Here is a 16811-nt window from a genome sequence, read left to right as displayed (position 1 = left end):
AGGCTGGAATATCAGACAATACCCATATGGATGCATCTGATTTTTTCCAGTCTATTGAAAATGATGACAAAAATCTCCCAGAGTTGCCCTTACAGTTTGGAAACATTACTGAGGATTTCGACATGCTTGTTGATTAGATTTATCCCAAATGTTATTAGTATGTTTCCAGTATTTAGTTATGTTTACTTTCATTTGTAGGGTATTTCTTTTTATCTAGTAATGTTTTTATATTTTATGAATGAAGTGTTTCTTTTACTTATTATATATCTATTTCATTTATATAGAATCGATCAAGCCATTACAAATCTCAATGACAAGGAACATTGTCTTGTTGATAGTGCAACTACGCATACAATTCTGAGAAACAAGAAATTTTTCTCAAACTTGTTAATGACAAGAACATATGTGAGTACTATTACAGGAGTTAGTAATCTTATTGAAGGCTCCGGAAGAGCTACAATCTTGTTACTTGAAGGAACAAGATTACATATCAATGATGCCTTATATTCTAGTAAATCACAAAGGAACTTATTCAGTTTCAAGGACATTCGACAAAATAGTTTTCATATTGAAACCATGAATGAAAATGGTATCGAATATCTGTACCTTACAACATATAAAACTGGCCAGAAGCAAGTTTTAGAAAGAATGAGAACATATACTTCTGGTTTATATGGCACATTCATAAGCTCCGTTGAAACATATAGTATCACTAACCCGAAGTTAGTTGATCAAAGTATTTTTACTTTGTGGCATGATAGACTTGGCCACCCAGGTAAAATAATGATGTATAGGATCATTGAAAATTCACATGGACACCCACTAAATGACTTGAAGTTTCTTGTTAAAAGTGATTTTATATGTTCGGCTTGTTCTCTTGGAAAATTAATTACAAAGCAATCTATGACAAAAGTGAATATAGAATCTCCTATGTTTCTGAACGAATTCAAGGAGACATATGCGGGCCAATAACACCGTCATGTGGGCCATTTAAATACTTTATGGTGTTGATTAACGCATAAACACGTTGGTCACATGTAAGCTTGTTGTCAACACGAAATGTTGCTTTTGCAAGAATGTTAGCCCAAATTATTAAATTGAGGGCTCGTTTTCAAGATTATCCTATTAAAAGGAAAAGGCTAGATAATGTGGGAGAATTTACTTCTAAATCCTTCAATGATTATTGTCAATCAATTGGGATAGTTATAGAGCATCCAGTTGCTCATGTACATACTCAAAACGGCCTGGCAGAGTCGTTAATTAAGCGGTAATAATTAATAGCTAGACCTTTATTGATGAGGTCAAAATTGCCTTCATCGGCATGGGGGCATGCAATTTTACATGCAGCAGCTCTAATTCGTCTTAGACCTATCGCTTACCATAAATTTTCTCCATTACAATTGGTCTCTGGAAGAGAACCAAATATAGATATTTAAAGGTGTTTGGTTGTGCGGTGTATGTCCCGATACCCCCTCCTCAACGAACTAAAATGGGGCCACAATGGAGACTGGGAATTTATGTTGGTTTTGAGTCTCCCTCAATTATTAAGTACCTTGAACCAATGACCGGTGATCAATTCACTGCTAGGTACTTGGATTGTCAATTTAATGAGACAGTATTCCCGGCATTAGGGGGAGTAGATAAGGAGATTAAAAAGAAAGATATTGCATGGAATGCAACATCTATATCTTTTATGGATCCACGGACAAATGATAATGAACTTGAAGTTTAACGGATCATACATTTGCAAAGTGTTGCAAATAGGCTACCAAAAGCGTTGATAGATACCAAAAAGGTCAGAAAATCACATATTCCGGCTGAAAATGTTCCAGCTCGTTTAGAAGTCCCTGAAGCAACTCTTAATAAATCAAACGAATCTGAGTCACAAATACGCCGGAAGCGTGGTAGACCACTTGGCTCTAAAGATGCAAATACTCGAAAGAGAAAGGAACATATCGTTTCAGTTAATCACGATATGAATGTGACCACTAGTGCCTCTAAGGATAAAATTCCTAAAGCGGTTTTATCTGAAGACTCTAAAAGTAATGAGCAAGATCTCGAGGACAGTTACGAGATGTCTGTTAATAATGCTCATAACAGTTTAGGTTGGTATCAAAAAGAAATTGAAATGAATGATATTTTTGCCTGTTCTGTTGCCGTCCAAATCATGGATAAAGATGAAAATGATCCTCAAACTATGAAGGAATGTAGACATCGAAATGATTGGAAAAGTTGGAAAAAGGCCATACAAGATGAGCTAGACTCGCTAAATAAGCGAGAAGTATTTGGACCTATAACTCCAACACCAAAAGGTGTCAAACCTGTTGGCTATAAGTGGGTGTTTATACGCAAGAGAAATGAACGAAATGAAGTTGTAAGGTACAAAGCTAGACTTGTGGCCCAAGGTTTTACTCAAAAGCCCGGAATTGATTATACTTAAACATATTCACCTGTAGTGGATGCAATCACACTTAGATTTTTGATTAGTTTATCAATAATTGAACAGCTGCAAATTCAGCTCATTGATGTGGTAACTGCATATCTGTATGGGTCATTGGATACAGATATCTATATGAGAATCCCAAAAGGATTAAAAATGCCTGAAGCATTACAGTCAAAGTCTCGTCGTATGTACTCCATCAAATTGAAAAGGTCCTTGTACGGACTTAAACAATCAGGACGTATGTGGTATAATCGTTTTAGTGAGTACTTAATAAAGAAAGGATTTTGCCATAATCAAATAAGTCCATGTTTATTCATAAAGAGGACAGAGTCAGGCTTCGTAATCGTAGCTGTGTATGTTGATGAGTTGAATATTATTGGATCTCCTGAAGAGATTCGACAAGCAGCTGATTACTAAAAAAGTGAATTTGAGATGAAAGATTTAGGCACTACAAAGTATTGTCTCGGCTTGCAGTTCGAACATACTAAGGGTGAAATTTTCATTCATCAATCGAACTATATAGAAAAAGTCCTTAAGCGCTTTCATATGGACAAAGCTCATCCATTGAGTACACCTATGGTAGTTCGATCGCTTGATGTAAATAAAGATCCTTTCCATCCTCCAGTACATAACGATGAGATTTTGGGTCCAGAAGTACCATATCTCAGTGCAATTCGTGCATTGATGTATCTTGCTAATAATACCCGACCAGATATAGCATTTTCAGTTAATCTACTAGCAAGATATAGTTCAACACCAACAAAGAGACATTGGAATGGTGTTAAACACGTTCTACGTTATTTACGTGGAACAAGTGACATGGGACTATATTTTGAAAGGCATGATGATGCCAAAACAACCAAATTAGTTGGTTATTCAGATGCGGGGTATTTATCTGATCCACATAAAGCTATATCTCAATCTGGATATGTATTCATGTATGGTGGAACTACTATTTCCTGGCGTTCAACCAAACAGACTTTGGTAACCACCTCATCAAATCATGCAGAATTAATTGCATTATACGAGGCTGGGCGTGAATGTGTATGACTTAGATCACTAATACATTATGTGCATGAATCATGTGGACTGCAATCAATCGAGAAATGTCCCACATTAATATATGAAGACAATGCGGCGTGCGTCGCCCAAATCAAGGATGGTTATATTAAAGGCGACAGAACCAAGCATATATTACCAAAATTTTTCTCCACTCACGAGCTTCAAGTGGAAGGCAAAGATCAGTTCAACAAATTTCATCAAGTCAGAACTTAGCAGATTTTTTTATGAAGGCATTACCAACAAAGGTGTTCAAACAACTCGTACGTAATATTGACATGCGACACCTGAAAGATATCTGCTTCAATTGAGGGGGAGATTATACAACTGTACTCTTTTCCTTAGCCTTGGATTTTATCCCATTGGATTTTTCCAGGCAAGGTTTTTAACGAGGCAGGATGTATATGATAAAGAGGTATGCATTCAAGGGGGAGTATTATATATAATATGTATATTTGAATGCATACACCTCTTCATATTCTTTTTTAATACCCATTATGTTATACCCTTTTGTATCCCCCATTATGATTTGTAATTATAATGATTTATGGTGTATTTTGTAACCACATTTTTGGTGGTCGATAAATACCACCATGTATTTCATTTGTAAATAGTTTTGGAAAGAATAATAAAGTGATTTTGGAGAAATACATATATTGTTTTCTTTATATTCTATTAAGAGTGATAGGCTAATAAACTTAGAAATCTCTAAGTTTATAACAAGAAGTTAATTTTCTCGTATAATTAGACAAGAATAGGCAAAATGAATAACATGCTTCAAAAGCAATAAAATCACGTTATCATGCTTATTCACATTGAACCGGGCAATGATACCACTTGAAAGCAACAAAAATGCGAGTGGATAGGCCCGAGAATGCGCAAGCGAAAGCGGTAAATAAAAATTCACAAATTTAAAAAATCAAATTAAATAAAATCATGGTTCCAAGGGTGTACCATTGGAGTTCCTGGGCATTCGATTTAGTTAATTAAGTAAGCAATAAACTAAAACAAGGCTTATAGTAAAATTAAAACTAGAAGATGCAAGAAACGTAAATCAAGGATTACCTTTGCTTGATTTACTTTGAACTTTCTTTCGTTGATTTGTTCATGCGAGAATTCAACGTAGAAGCCCTCTAAAGACACGTCCACACCACACCGGAATATGGAATCTCTCGTTGCAAACTACATAAAGAAGATCATTCTGAATGGTTTCAGGTATAAATTCGATGATGAATGAGTGACAAAAGAAGACATAAATAAAGGGTTTAGACGAGCTTTATGCAGGTAAAGAAGAAGTAAGTTTTCCTTTTATTTTTCCTACTTTTGTTAAAGCTTGTTCATACTTTCTTACCTTTTCATTTATGTCTTGACAGCATGTAATGACAACAAATCCAGATAATGCCCCCCTCAAGTTTACGAGGCAATCTAATGCCTATATTCTGGTGTACATACGTGAAAGTGACAAGGATAAAATACTGTGCGACATTGATGACAGAGATATTTCTCAGCATCTTAAGGTTTTATAAAAAATCAGCTCAAGTCATTTTTACTTTTATAAAAGAAACTTAGAGGGTGTTTGGCTAAGTTTAATTGGAACATATTATGCCTCTAGATCTTATAGGATATTTTAAGATTTCACAGATATTTATTCTTATTTTGAAAATAAGTTCTTAAATTATTTGGATAAATATGATGCTTGAGGTTGTATGACATTACAGTGTTATATAATAAGCGTTTGGATTAATTATATTTTGTCATTCGCACTATGACAGTTTTTATACATTGGCATCTAAACTTTTTTGGTGTCAACCTACCATCTTAATGTTACAAAATTTTACACTTTGCCAAAAGATTAATCAAACTCTTAGAATTCAAGATTATACAAATAGATAATTTTGTTTTGGGGGATGTAAATTATATGAAGGTTAAAACTGAAATACTAACAAAATTATGAGTGTGTTTTTGTTTTTTGGACATTATTTGAAGAACTTATAAGATATTTTGAAAACAAGATAGGTGAAGTTAACCTTTTCTTAAAGAGCTTATAAGATCCAAAACATCTTACTTAGGATCTCATGAGCTCTTCAAAAAAATAAAACAAAATTTACTAAATGTTCTCAAGAGCTTATAGGGTTCTAAACACATCTTATAAAATATTTCGATCATGTGCTTATAAGCTTAGCCAAATACCCTATTATCCTTTTTCTATATATTTCGCATTTGTAAATTTTTTTGTTCCTATAGGAGAGGTTGAAGAGGGAGCAAAAGGATAAAGAACTAAAGAAGAAAAAAAAAGCAGAAGCTAATATGTACATGATTGTAAAGGTAAATTATATTGATATTTCTTCTACATAGTTGTTGTTGTTGTTACTTGTACTATGTCGGGAAAATAACTTGTTTCGTCGAGTAAGTTAGTAATTTAACTATTTAGCATTCTACTATTCCTTAAATATCCATAATGTAATTAAAGTTGTACTATGTCACTTGTACTATGTTGGGAAAATAATATTTTTCGTATCATAATTTAGGGTCTTTCTACTTTTTGTCCCATTGGTTATGGGATTCTCACTTTTGTCCCTGTAACGTATGAAAAGTAACACTTTTGTTCTCATTACACCTTTCTGTTAGATACTTTTAACAAAAACACGTGGTCGTTAGGCCTTTACACTTTTGGTCCCTTGGATACATGACTCTCACTTTAGTCTTAACTTAAAAATACAGCACATTTGTTTCCATTCACTTAATATCACGTAGTTTTTTTCGTTAATTATTTAATAAAAATGTGTCATGAGACTAAAAGTGCTAAGTTTTGAAACTTAGTAACCAAAAGTGATAGTCCCATAGCCAATGGACCAAAAGTGGACGGCTTTATTTTATGGGAAGAAAAATGCTATTTTCCCAAACTAAGATAGAAGATGATTGACAGGAAGAGATTGCCAGAGAATTTCTTGCACCAGTGTGCTTCCAACATTTTTGGCTATGGGGAAAGCGCCAAAATAAAACTCATCATCCTAATCGGCCATTGACACTCCTAGAGGAGTCCTACACCGTAAACATCTTATGCTCTTAATTATATTTTTTATCACTTTTGCCACATCATTATGCGGTTTTTTCTGATTGTGTTCACATTGGATTTTTTACTCCTGTTGCATCTTCTATTTAGTTTCACATATATATTTTGACGTGTATAAAATCTTTTCCCTAGATAAAGTTAATAACATAATCTTTATACACGTGATATGTATATGTGAAACAAAATTGAACATGCAATAAGAATTATAATAGAAAATGTAGTTCGAGTCGTGTTGGGTAATATATAGCTTTTGGCTTCGTGTTTTCTATTTTCTTTTGGGTAATTGTAAGGGTATGAGTTCGACAAAATTTTAAGATTCAAATTCAAGTTCGGGCTCGACATAACTTGAAAAGGAAAAACTAAGTTCAAACTCAAGGTTATTTATTAAGAAAATTTAAAATTTTGATTGGGAAGATAACTTTAAAACATTAATGTATTTAAGAATATTTATTAAACATATTACACAAACAAAAGAAAGATTTACCTTATGTTTAATCATAAAAATACTTTTATATATATACACATTTCTTAATCAAAAGTAGTTAATAAATTATGAAAGAATAATGGCAATAATTAATTATGAAAGTATAATGGCAATTGATATGAAATTGAATGTATAATAATCTTAAATATTTTTACTAATCGATTAATACAAAATATAAAATTTTAAAAACTTCTTACTTATGCTAATTATACAAAATAGATTAGTTTAGTTAGGAAAGATGTGTAAAGATACAAATTAAATTATGTAAATATTTATACATAACTTGCTAATTTACAAATTTCATTAATAAAGTATAAAACATATAAAAAATATTCAGTATTTCTTGGAATTTTTCATTACTATAAAGAAGATTATCTTACAAATGTTTTTTGTTCTGAATTAATTATATAACAAAATTGTTTAATAATATAAATATATATGTAATTGAAAACATAATTTTCTAAAAATAAAACCAAACTGATTATGAAATAATTAAGATACTGCTATAGCAATTTAAATTATTATTTGTTAATTATGTAAAATAAAATAGAAGAACAAGTAGTATTATATCTCAATGTATAGAACAACATAAAAAATACTAAATCATTTATTAATCATAACTTTAGTAAATATATAAGTTAAATTATCAGATTATTTAATAGAATCCAAAAAATAAGATATTCATTGAACGCAATTCTAATATATTTTACATTATAGTATTAAATATGTATTTATTTAGGGATAATTGGACCGCCTTTTCTTTAAGTTTGGTATAATTATACGTAGACTTTATGTGATTTGAAAAATTACATCTAGTACTTCTGATTTTATTATCATCTAACAAATAGTTCTTCCCGTTAGTCAACATTCATCAAATGTGCAGATATTAGCAGAACAAAATTGAATAAAAATCCAGATTTACCTTTGATTGGCTTATTACTGAAGAATTGTAGGTCAAATAATTTTTTTCTATTTAAACTACTCTTATTCATCTTCACGCATGCTAATGCATGTGAGGAGGTATATCTTCACCTTTATAAAGGTTGTTTTGCCAAAAAAAATTTATTGACCTACAATAAGTAGTATGTCATTCGCGGATAAATATAGTTTTCCATTCCAATATCTTTTACTAATATATAAGAAAATTCTATGAATTTTGACTAATAGAGGGATTAAATTATTGAATGAAAATAAAAGATATTGTTGCTAAATGTAATTTTTCAATCTACAGACAGTTTATATATAATTACATCAAATTTTAATGAAGGATTCTATAATCATCCCATTTATATAAAATGTCTGTAAAACTAAAAATATATAAGTATTAAAAAAAAAGAGGAAACTTGCAGATAGAAACATATGTGGAAGGCGTGATTAGGGTTTGTTGATTGGCTCTGCTTTTGATTTTGATCGACACCGTTTGATGGGTACTAAATTGAAGGCACTTAACATTTTGAATGTTATCCATATGACTGTATCAATATTTCAGATTGTTATATGATTGTAAGTCAGCCATTTAAAGAGGTTATCAAGTAACAATCCCAACGATGACAAATAGAGCGTGCTCATGTAATTCATGATAATTCCAAATGTATGCAGTAAATGAGCTTTGAAGGCCTTTTTTTACATCATTGGTCTTATTAAATTTTTGTACTATGATTAAGAATTTTTGCGCCGGCCCTCTCCCTGATAAAGAAAGTGATGACATTTTACTGTTCTTTAAGCTTTACAATAAAAATGACGACTCTCCTGACTTATATATATTCCGTCCACATAAGCTAACTGCCAATGTAACAAACTAACCATGTGGGCAAAGAGCTGGCCCAATGACAATTCGAATAAATGACAAGGCAGGCCACATAAGTAACAGAACAAACAAAATAAAGAAGACAAGTTTTTCAAATGCAATTTAATTAAAATATCTCATCCAGCGTCCAAAATGCCAATGTCTGCGTCTATTTCCTCAAGCTACTGCTATTGTTGGTTTAGCTGTTGTTGCTGCTTACATTGCTGCTGCAAATGGAGATGATCAACTCAACAGTCCCCCCACAAGTGGGACGGGGATCGAGAGACACCAGGCCCAAGTTGGAGGTAAATACATCAAGCAATTGCATAAAACCAGGAACAAAGGAAGGAGAAATAAAACAATCCTTGAAGGCATTTCGAACGAGATGACAGTCTAATTCGATGTGCTTCGTACGCTCGTGGAAGACCAGGTTAGCTAGAATATGTAACGTGGCCTTATTATCACAAAACAAATAAATAGGCAGTGAGATAGGAATGCTGAAATCGGAGAGAATGTATGACATCCAACGAAGTTCACCAACAGTCGAAGCCAAACTCTTATATTCAGACTCAGCAGTGGAACGAGAAATGGTGACTACTTCTTGGTTTTCCACGATACCAACGCATCACCAAGGCAGACACAGATTCTGTGAGAGAACGCCTAGTGTCCGGGCAACACGCCCAATCAGCGTCACAGAATGCACGAAGAGCCAAGGAATTACTAGCTAGAAAATACAATCCTTTGGAGGGAGATCCCTTGAGATAACGAACCACATGGCAATGCTGCCTTCCAATGCGAGTCACAAGGTTGATTTAGGTAGTGACTAAGCTGCTGTACTGATTAGGAAACACCCGGTCGCGTGAAGCCAAGATAAAGTAATCGGCCAACCAATCTTTGATAAGAATCAGGACGCGAGAGAATGGGACCAGAGCTAGCAGCTAGCTTCAAACCAGAGGGAAATGGACTAGACGCAGATTTTGCTTGATCCAACCCAGTTTCCTTGATAATGTCCATCGCATATTTCGTCTGTGCCACATAAAGTCTTGAAGCACTACGAGCGATTTCAAGTCCAAGAAAGTACCTCGCATCTCCCATGTCTTTAATAATGAACAATTTGTGAAGGTACCGCTTAACCTAATCAATATCATCAAGAAAGGGACCTGTAATGAGAATTTCTCAATGTCCTACATCGTTGAACGATTTTATTTGCTCTACTCAACTCATCCTCGCTTCTTACACACACCTCTGCATACAAATCATCTACATAGACGAGTAAAGCCATAAGACTCGAGCATGAAGGCTTGACAAATAAGCAGAGATCGTGGACAGATTTAGCGAATCCATAAGTAACAAGCTTCAAAGTGAACTCTGCATTCCACTAGCGCGAAGCTTGCTTTAGGTTGTATAAAGATTGTTGTAATTTGCACACCAAGTTGGGAGAAACATCATATCCTTTAGGGGGCAACATGAATATGTCTTCCTTAAGATAACCGTGTAGAAATGCGTTGTTAATGTCTAACTGCTGAATAGGCCAAGCATGAGCATAACCGTGTAGAAATAGGTTGTTAATGTCTAACTGTTGAATTAGTTAATCAAATTTAGAGAAATATGAAACCTCTCGTACTTTCCTCCCTCCGAACCTAGACATGGATGAGCATGCAAGTTAAACTGACTTCTTTCTCAACCTTCCTCCCTCCAAACCTAAACACAGGAGAGCATGCACATCATGCTCACTACTTTTTCAGTTTCCTCCCTCCGGGGTTAGACGCGAATGAGCACGTACGTCACACTTACACCATCTAGACCTAGATGCCGATTACCATGCAAGACAAGCTCACCTTTTTCTCACCTTCCTCCCCTTGAACTTAGATGCGGATGAGCATGCACGTCACACTTACTCCATGTCTTCCTCCCTCCAAACCGAGATGTGGATGAGCATTTACGACAAGCTTAGGTTCCTTCCTCCAGACCTAGATGCGGATAATACGTCAAGCTCACTTCATGTCTTCCTCTCTTCCGACGTAGATGCGGATGCGCATTTATGTCAAAACTCACTTTATACGTTCCTCCATTTGGACCTAGGTGCAGATGAGCATGCACGTGCATACTTCCTTCTAACCTTGAGAGTATATCTCTACAAGAGTTGTCCTTGTTATTATTTCAAGTAGTTAATTCTCACTCAAATTCTCTTCTATAGATTCCCTTTGTAGTGTAATACCAATAGTTATTTATAATTTTTTAGATTTCATATAGTAGCTTTCCATTTGATTGAAAACCATATCTTTTAGCTGTCTCGAGTTTATGCTTATCCAATATCTCGTGCCTAGAAAATGAATTGTTATGTTTTTACTTGAATTTTATACTTAAAAATAGCAATAAGACGGCTAACATAGATGAGACTCGTATTTGCCACATTGGAGCTTGCTATTGCAAGAACCCTATGATGCAAATCTCTTAAGATTAGACATTTATTGCACTGCCATATTAGACATTTGCGTTCTTGCTTGCTCTCGAACTTATCTTTTATTTTTCTCTACATGTTTCTCCTCCTTGAGATAGTCCCTTTTATCACATGCTCAGTGATGTGCTGCATATTAACTATTGTATAAGCTACCTAAAGATAGCGTAGTTAAATTACTTTCCCAGCCCATATTATTTGTTTCATAAAAAAGTTTTACCTGTTGAAGTATTTGGATATCTGATGCACTTATTTGCTTAAAATTATAGAAAATATAAAACATGTACATTGTCTCTACGAGATAGAATGATTCATTCTGGTGTATAATGTTATATTATCCAATGACGTTGTTGGATTTTGTGGCCCATGCTCCCCCCCCTCCCACAAGTTGGATGGCTGCCCACTTGCTGCCCGGCCCATTACCTGACCCAACCCTTCTTCTACTTAACCCTATTCTTCCACTATTCAGCCGATGCCTCTTCCTCTCCCTCCTTTCTATCTCTTGTTTTGTTCCTCTCAAGTTTCCAATGCTCTTGAAAATCTCTCATCACCTCACCTCTTTCTATCTCTATTCTCTGTATTCTATCTGTGTATATATATATTGGTCTTCTGTGGTTTTAAAGAGATAGAACAACAGAAAAACTAAAACCCCTTTTCGTGAAATACTTTGTCAGAATATTTGCTGAGTGTGAGAGAAACTTTTTAGTGGAAATTTGAGTGATTCTAAATGAAGCCTAAGTGGTCTATTTGTAGATCTTTGTGTCATGGTGGCTTTGTGGGTTTTTTGCAACCATGACGGTTGTAGGCCGGTGGTGGCGCTTGGGCAATCGGTTACCAGATTTGGCTCCTGAGCCAATTACTTTACTGCTTTTCGTATTGCTATTTTTTAGTTATTCTTTCTTTATTCATTGATCTGAAATTATTGTATAAGGGTTTCCAAATCCACCATTATCTCTGTAGTTAATGTTTTATTTGGGTTCATCACTTTGTGGATAAATTCCCAACGGATCTCATCATATTATCTTCCATGATTTTTTGAAATTCCTCGCTATTTTTATTTCTCCCTCTCTTGCTCCGTGTTTCTCGTTATCCTCGTGTGATGCCTATGTTAGTGTGATTTTTTGCTCTTCGACTTCTCTTTTATTTTCTCTCTTTGCATTTCTCTTCCTTGAAATGGTCCCTTTAATCACATAGTCGATGTTTGTAATTCTGCAGGTTATCCACTTTCGCTGCTTGGAAAGGTCTGAAAAGGATGAATTTTGTTTACAACTGTGAGTTGAATAAAAGACAAACTTTTCATTCTAGAGAGTAATTTCCTATGTTATGATTGGTAATATTGATCCACTTAATGCTGCTATTCAAATATCACTAATTGTGAAGGTCAAAGCTTGATTCATATGATGAAGTTGTTAAGAGAGTAGCAAACCAACTCGGAGTCGATGATCCATCCAAACTGCGGCTTACATTACACAATATCTACTCTCATCGACCAAAAGCTCATCCTATAACATATCGAGGACTAGAAAACTTGTTAGAGATGCTGCTGCATTACGACCAAGTACGCATTCATACACTCTAAGTCGGGGTTGATTTGATCTGAAATTATTGTATAAGGGTTTTCAAATCCACCATTATCTATGTAGTTACTGTTTTATTTGGGTTCATCACTTTGTGGATAAATTCCCAACAGATCTCATCATATTATCTTCCATGATTCTTGAAAATTCCTCGCTCTTTTGATTTCTCCCTCGCTAGCTCCTTGTTTCTCATTATCTTAGTGTGATGCCTATGTTTGTTTTCTTTATTGCTTTTCGACTTCCCTTTTATTTTCTCTCTTTGCATTTCTCTTCCTCCAGATGGTTCCTTTTATCACAGAGTCGATTTTGTGCCTCATATTGACTATTATATACGTTAAGTGCCTGAACAAAGCATAATTAATTACTTTCCTAGCCCGTATTATTTCTTTCTCTACAAAAGGTTTTACCTATTGAATTATTTTGATATTTGATGCTATTATTTGCTTAAAAATATACAAAATATAAAATTTGTACATTGTCTCCTCCGAGAAACAATGAATAATATCGGTGTATAATATTATCAAGTGATCTCATCATATTATCCTCCACGACTCTTTAAAATTTTTGCTCTTTCTCTTGCACCTGGTCTTGGTTCCCATTATCTTCGTGTGCTTGTGGGTGTGCATACCTGGACACTATTAGTTAGTCAACGTACCCCATTTATAACGTCTATTTCCTTTCGGTGACCCCAAAATAATGGTTCCAAGTCTAAAAGTATTCTTTTTCCCTGTAAGTACCTTCTTGTTAAAGAAATAATGTGATGCTTCTAACTTTCATCTAATATATCCTGACTTTTTTGGTTTGTAATTCTGTAGGTTATCCACTTTCGCTCCTTGGAAACGCCTGAAAAGGATGAATTTTGTTTACAACTGTGAGTTCTATAAAAGATAGACTTTTAATTCTAGAGTGTTATTTCCTATGTTATGATTGGTAATATAGATCCACTTAACGCTGCTATTCAAATTTCAATAATTGTGAAGGTCAAAGCTTGATTTATAAGATGAAGTTGTTATGAGCGTAGTGATCCAACTCGGAGTTGATGATCCGTGCAAACAACGGCTTACATTACACAATATCTCCTCTCAGCGACCAATAGCTCATCCTATAACATATCGAGGAGTAGAATACTTGTAAGAGATGTTGCTGCATTACGACCAAGTACGCGTTCATGCGACTCTAAGTCGGGGTTCGTTTGATCTAAAATTATTGTATAAGGATTTTCAAATCCACCATTATCTCTGTAGTTATTGTTTTATTTGGGTTCATCACTTTGTGGGTAAATTCGGAACCGATCTTATCATATTATCTTCCATGATTCTTTGAAATTCCTCGCTCTTTCTTTTTCTCCCTCTCTGGTTCCTTGTTTCTCATTATCTTAGTGTAATGCCTATGTTTGTGTTCTTTATTGCTCTTTGACTTCTCTTTTATTTTCTCTCTTTGCATTTCTCCTCCTCCAAATGGTTCCTTTTATCACATAGTCGATGTTGTGCCTCATAGTGACTACTGTACACGTTAATTCCCTGGACAAAGCGTAATTAATTGCTTTCCTAGCCGCTATTATTTATTTTTCTACAAAAGGTTTTACCTATAGAAGTATTTTGGTATTTGATGCTATTATTTGCTTAAAAATATACAAAATATATTATTTGTACATTGTCACCTCCGAGAAACAATGAATCATATCGGTGTATAATATTATCGAGTGATCTCATCATATTATCTTCCACGACTCTTTAAAATTTTTGCTCTTTCTCTTGCACCTGGTCTTGATTCCCATTATCTTAGTGTGCATATGGGTGTGCATATCTGTACACTATTAGTTACTCAATGTATCTCATTTATAACATCTATTTCCTTTCAATGACCCAGAAATAATGGTTCTAAGTCTAAAAGTATTCTTGTTTCCCGTAACTACCTTTTTGTTAAAGCAATGATGTGATGCTTCTAACTTTCATTTAATATATCTTGACTTTTTTGGTTTGTAATTCTGCAGGTTATAGACTTTCGCTCCTGGGAAAGGCCTAAAAAGGATGAATCTTGTTTACAACTGTGAGTTCAATAAAAGACAGACTTTTAATTCTAGAGTGTAATTTCCTATGTCATGATTTGTAATATTGATCCACTTAATGCTGCTATTCAAATTTCACTAAATGTGAAGTTCAAAGCTTGATTCATATGATGAAGTTGTTAAGAGACTAGCGAACCAACTCCGAGTCGATGATCCGTCCAAAATACGACTTACATTACACAATATCTACTCTCAGCGACAAAAAGCTCATCCTATAACATATCGAGGAGTAGAAAACTTGTTAGAGATGCTGCTGCATTTCGACCAAGTATGCATTCATACAACTCTAAGTCGGGGTTCATTTGAGTTGAAATTATTGTATAATGGTTTTCAAATCCACCATTATCTCTGTAGTTATCGTTTTATTTAGTTTCATCACATTGTGGATAAATTCCCAACCGATCTCATCATATTATCTTCCATGATTCTTTGAAATTCCTCGCTCTTTCTATTTCTCCCTCTCCGACTCCTTGTTTCTCGTTATATTATTGTGATGCCTATGTTTGTGTTCTTTATTGCTCTTCGACTTCTCTTTTATTTTCTCTCTTTGCATTTCTCTTCCTCCAAATGGTTCCTTTTATCACATAGTCGATGTTGTGCCACATATTGACTATTGTATACGTTAAGTGCCTGAACAAAGCATAATTAATTACTTTCCTAGCCCGTATTATTTCTTTCTCTACAAAAGGTTTTACCTATTGACGTATTTTGATATTTGATGCTATTATTTGCTTAAAAATATACAAAATATAAAATGTGTACATTGTCACCTCCGAGAAACAATGAATAATATCGGTGTATAATATTATCAAGTGATCTCATCATATTATCCTCCACGACTCTTTAAAATTTTTGCTCTTTCTCTTGCACTTGGTCTTGGTTCCCATTATCTTCGTGTGCATGTGGGTGTGCATACCTGGAAACAATTAGTTTCTCAACGTACCCCATTTATAACGTCTATTTCCTTTCAGTGACACCAAAATAATGGTTCTAAGTCTAAAAGTATTCTTTTTCCCCGTAACTACCTTCTTGTTAAAGAAATAATGTGATGCTTCTAACTTTCATCTAATATATCCTGACCTTTTTGGTTTGTAATTCTGCAGATTATCCACTTTCGCTCCTTGGAAACGCCTGAAAAGGATGAATTTTGTTTACAACTGTGAGTTCTATAAAAGATAGACTTTTAATTCTAGAGTGTTATTTCCTATGTTATGATTGGTAATATGGATCCACTTAATGATGCAATTCAAATTTCAATAATTGTGAAGGTCAAAGTTTGATTCATAAGATGAAGTTGCTATGAGAGTAGTGATCCAACTCGGAGTTGACGATCCGTCTAAACTACGGCTTACATTACACAATATCTACTCTCAGCGACCAATAGCTCATCCTATAACATATCGAGGAGTAGAATACTTGTAAGAGATGTTGCTGCATTACGACCTAGTACGCGTTCATGCGACTCTAAGTCGGGGTTCGTTTGATCTAAAATTATTGTATAAGGGTTTTCAAATCCACCATTATCTCTGTAGTTATTGTTTTATTTGGGTTCATCACTTTGTGGGTAAATTCGCAACCGATCTTATCATATTATCTTCCATGATTCTTTGAAATTCCTCGCTCTTTCTTTTTCTCCCTCTCTGGTTCCTTGTTTCTCATTATCTTAGTGTGATGCCTATGTTTGTGTTCTTTATTGCTCTTCGACTTCTCTTTTATTTTCTCTCTTTGCATTTCTCCTCCTCCAAATGGTTCCTTTTATCACATAGTCAATGTTGTGCCTCATAGTGACTACTGTACACGTTAATTCCCTGGACAAAGCGTAATTAATTGCTTTCCTAGCCGCTATTATTTATTTTTCTACAA

The 16811-nt window shown here is 34.3% G+C and overlaps 1 protein-coding gene and 1 pseudogene across 1 annotated transcript; both read left to right on the top strand.

The window, feature by feature from the left end:
- Positions 1-3019: 3019 nt before the first annotated feature.
- On the top strand, positions 3020-5028 carry LOC148784416 (secreted RxLR effector protein 161 pseudogene; annotated as a pseudogene).
- Positions 5029-11783: 6755 nt separating this feature from the next.
- On the top strand, positions 11784-14200 carry LOC105179280 (ubiquitin C-terminal hydrolase 13-like). The gene is made up of 4 exons (XM_088877270.1): positions 11784-12574; positions 12684-12861; positions 13696-13751; positions 13861-14200. Exons 1-4 carry the CDS (start codon positions 12501-12503, stop codon positions 13877-13879), a joined length of 327 nt encoding a protein of 108 aa, XP_088733396.1. The 5' UTR covers positions 11784-12500; the 3' UTR covers positions 13880-14200.
- The last annotated feature ends 2611 nt before the right edge of the window (positions 14201-16811 follow it).

The sequence above is a fragment of the Sesamum indicum genome, linkage group LG13, assembly GCF_026168435.1.
Source record: "Sesamum indicum cultivar Baizhima isolate 11 linkage group LG13, ASM2616843v1, whole genome shotgun sequence".
Classification (NCBI taxonomy): Eukaryota; Viridiplantae; Streptophyta; class Magnoliopsida; order Lamiales; family Pedaliaceae; genus Sesamum; species Sesamum indicum.
The sequence above is the reverse complement of the archived record's forward strand: the minus strand, read 5'-3'. Positions and strand labels throughout refer to the sequence as shown.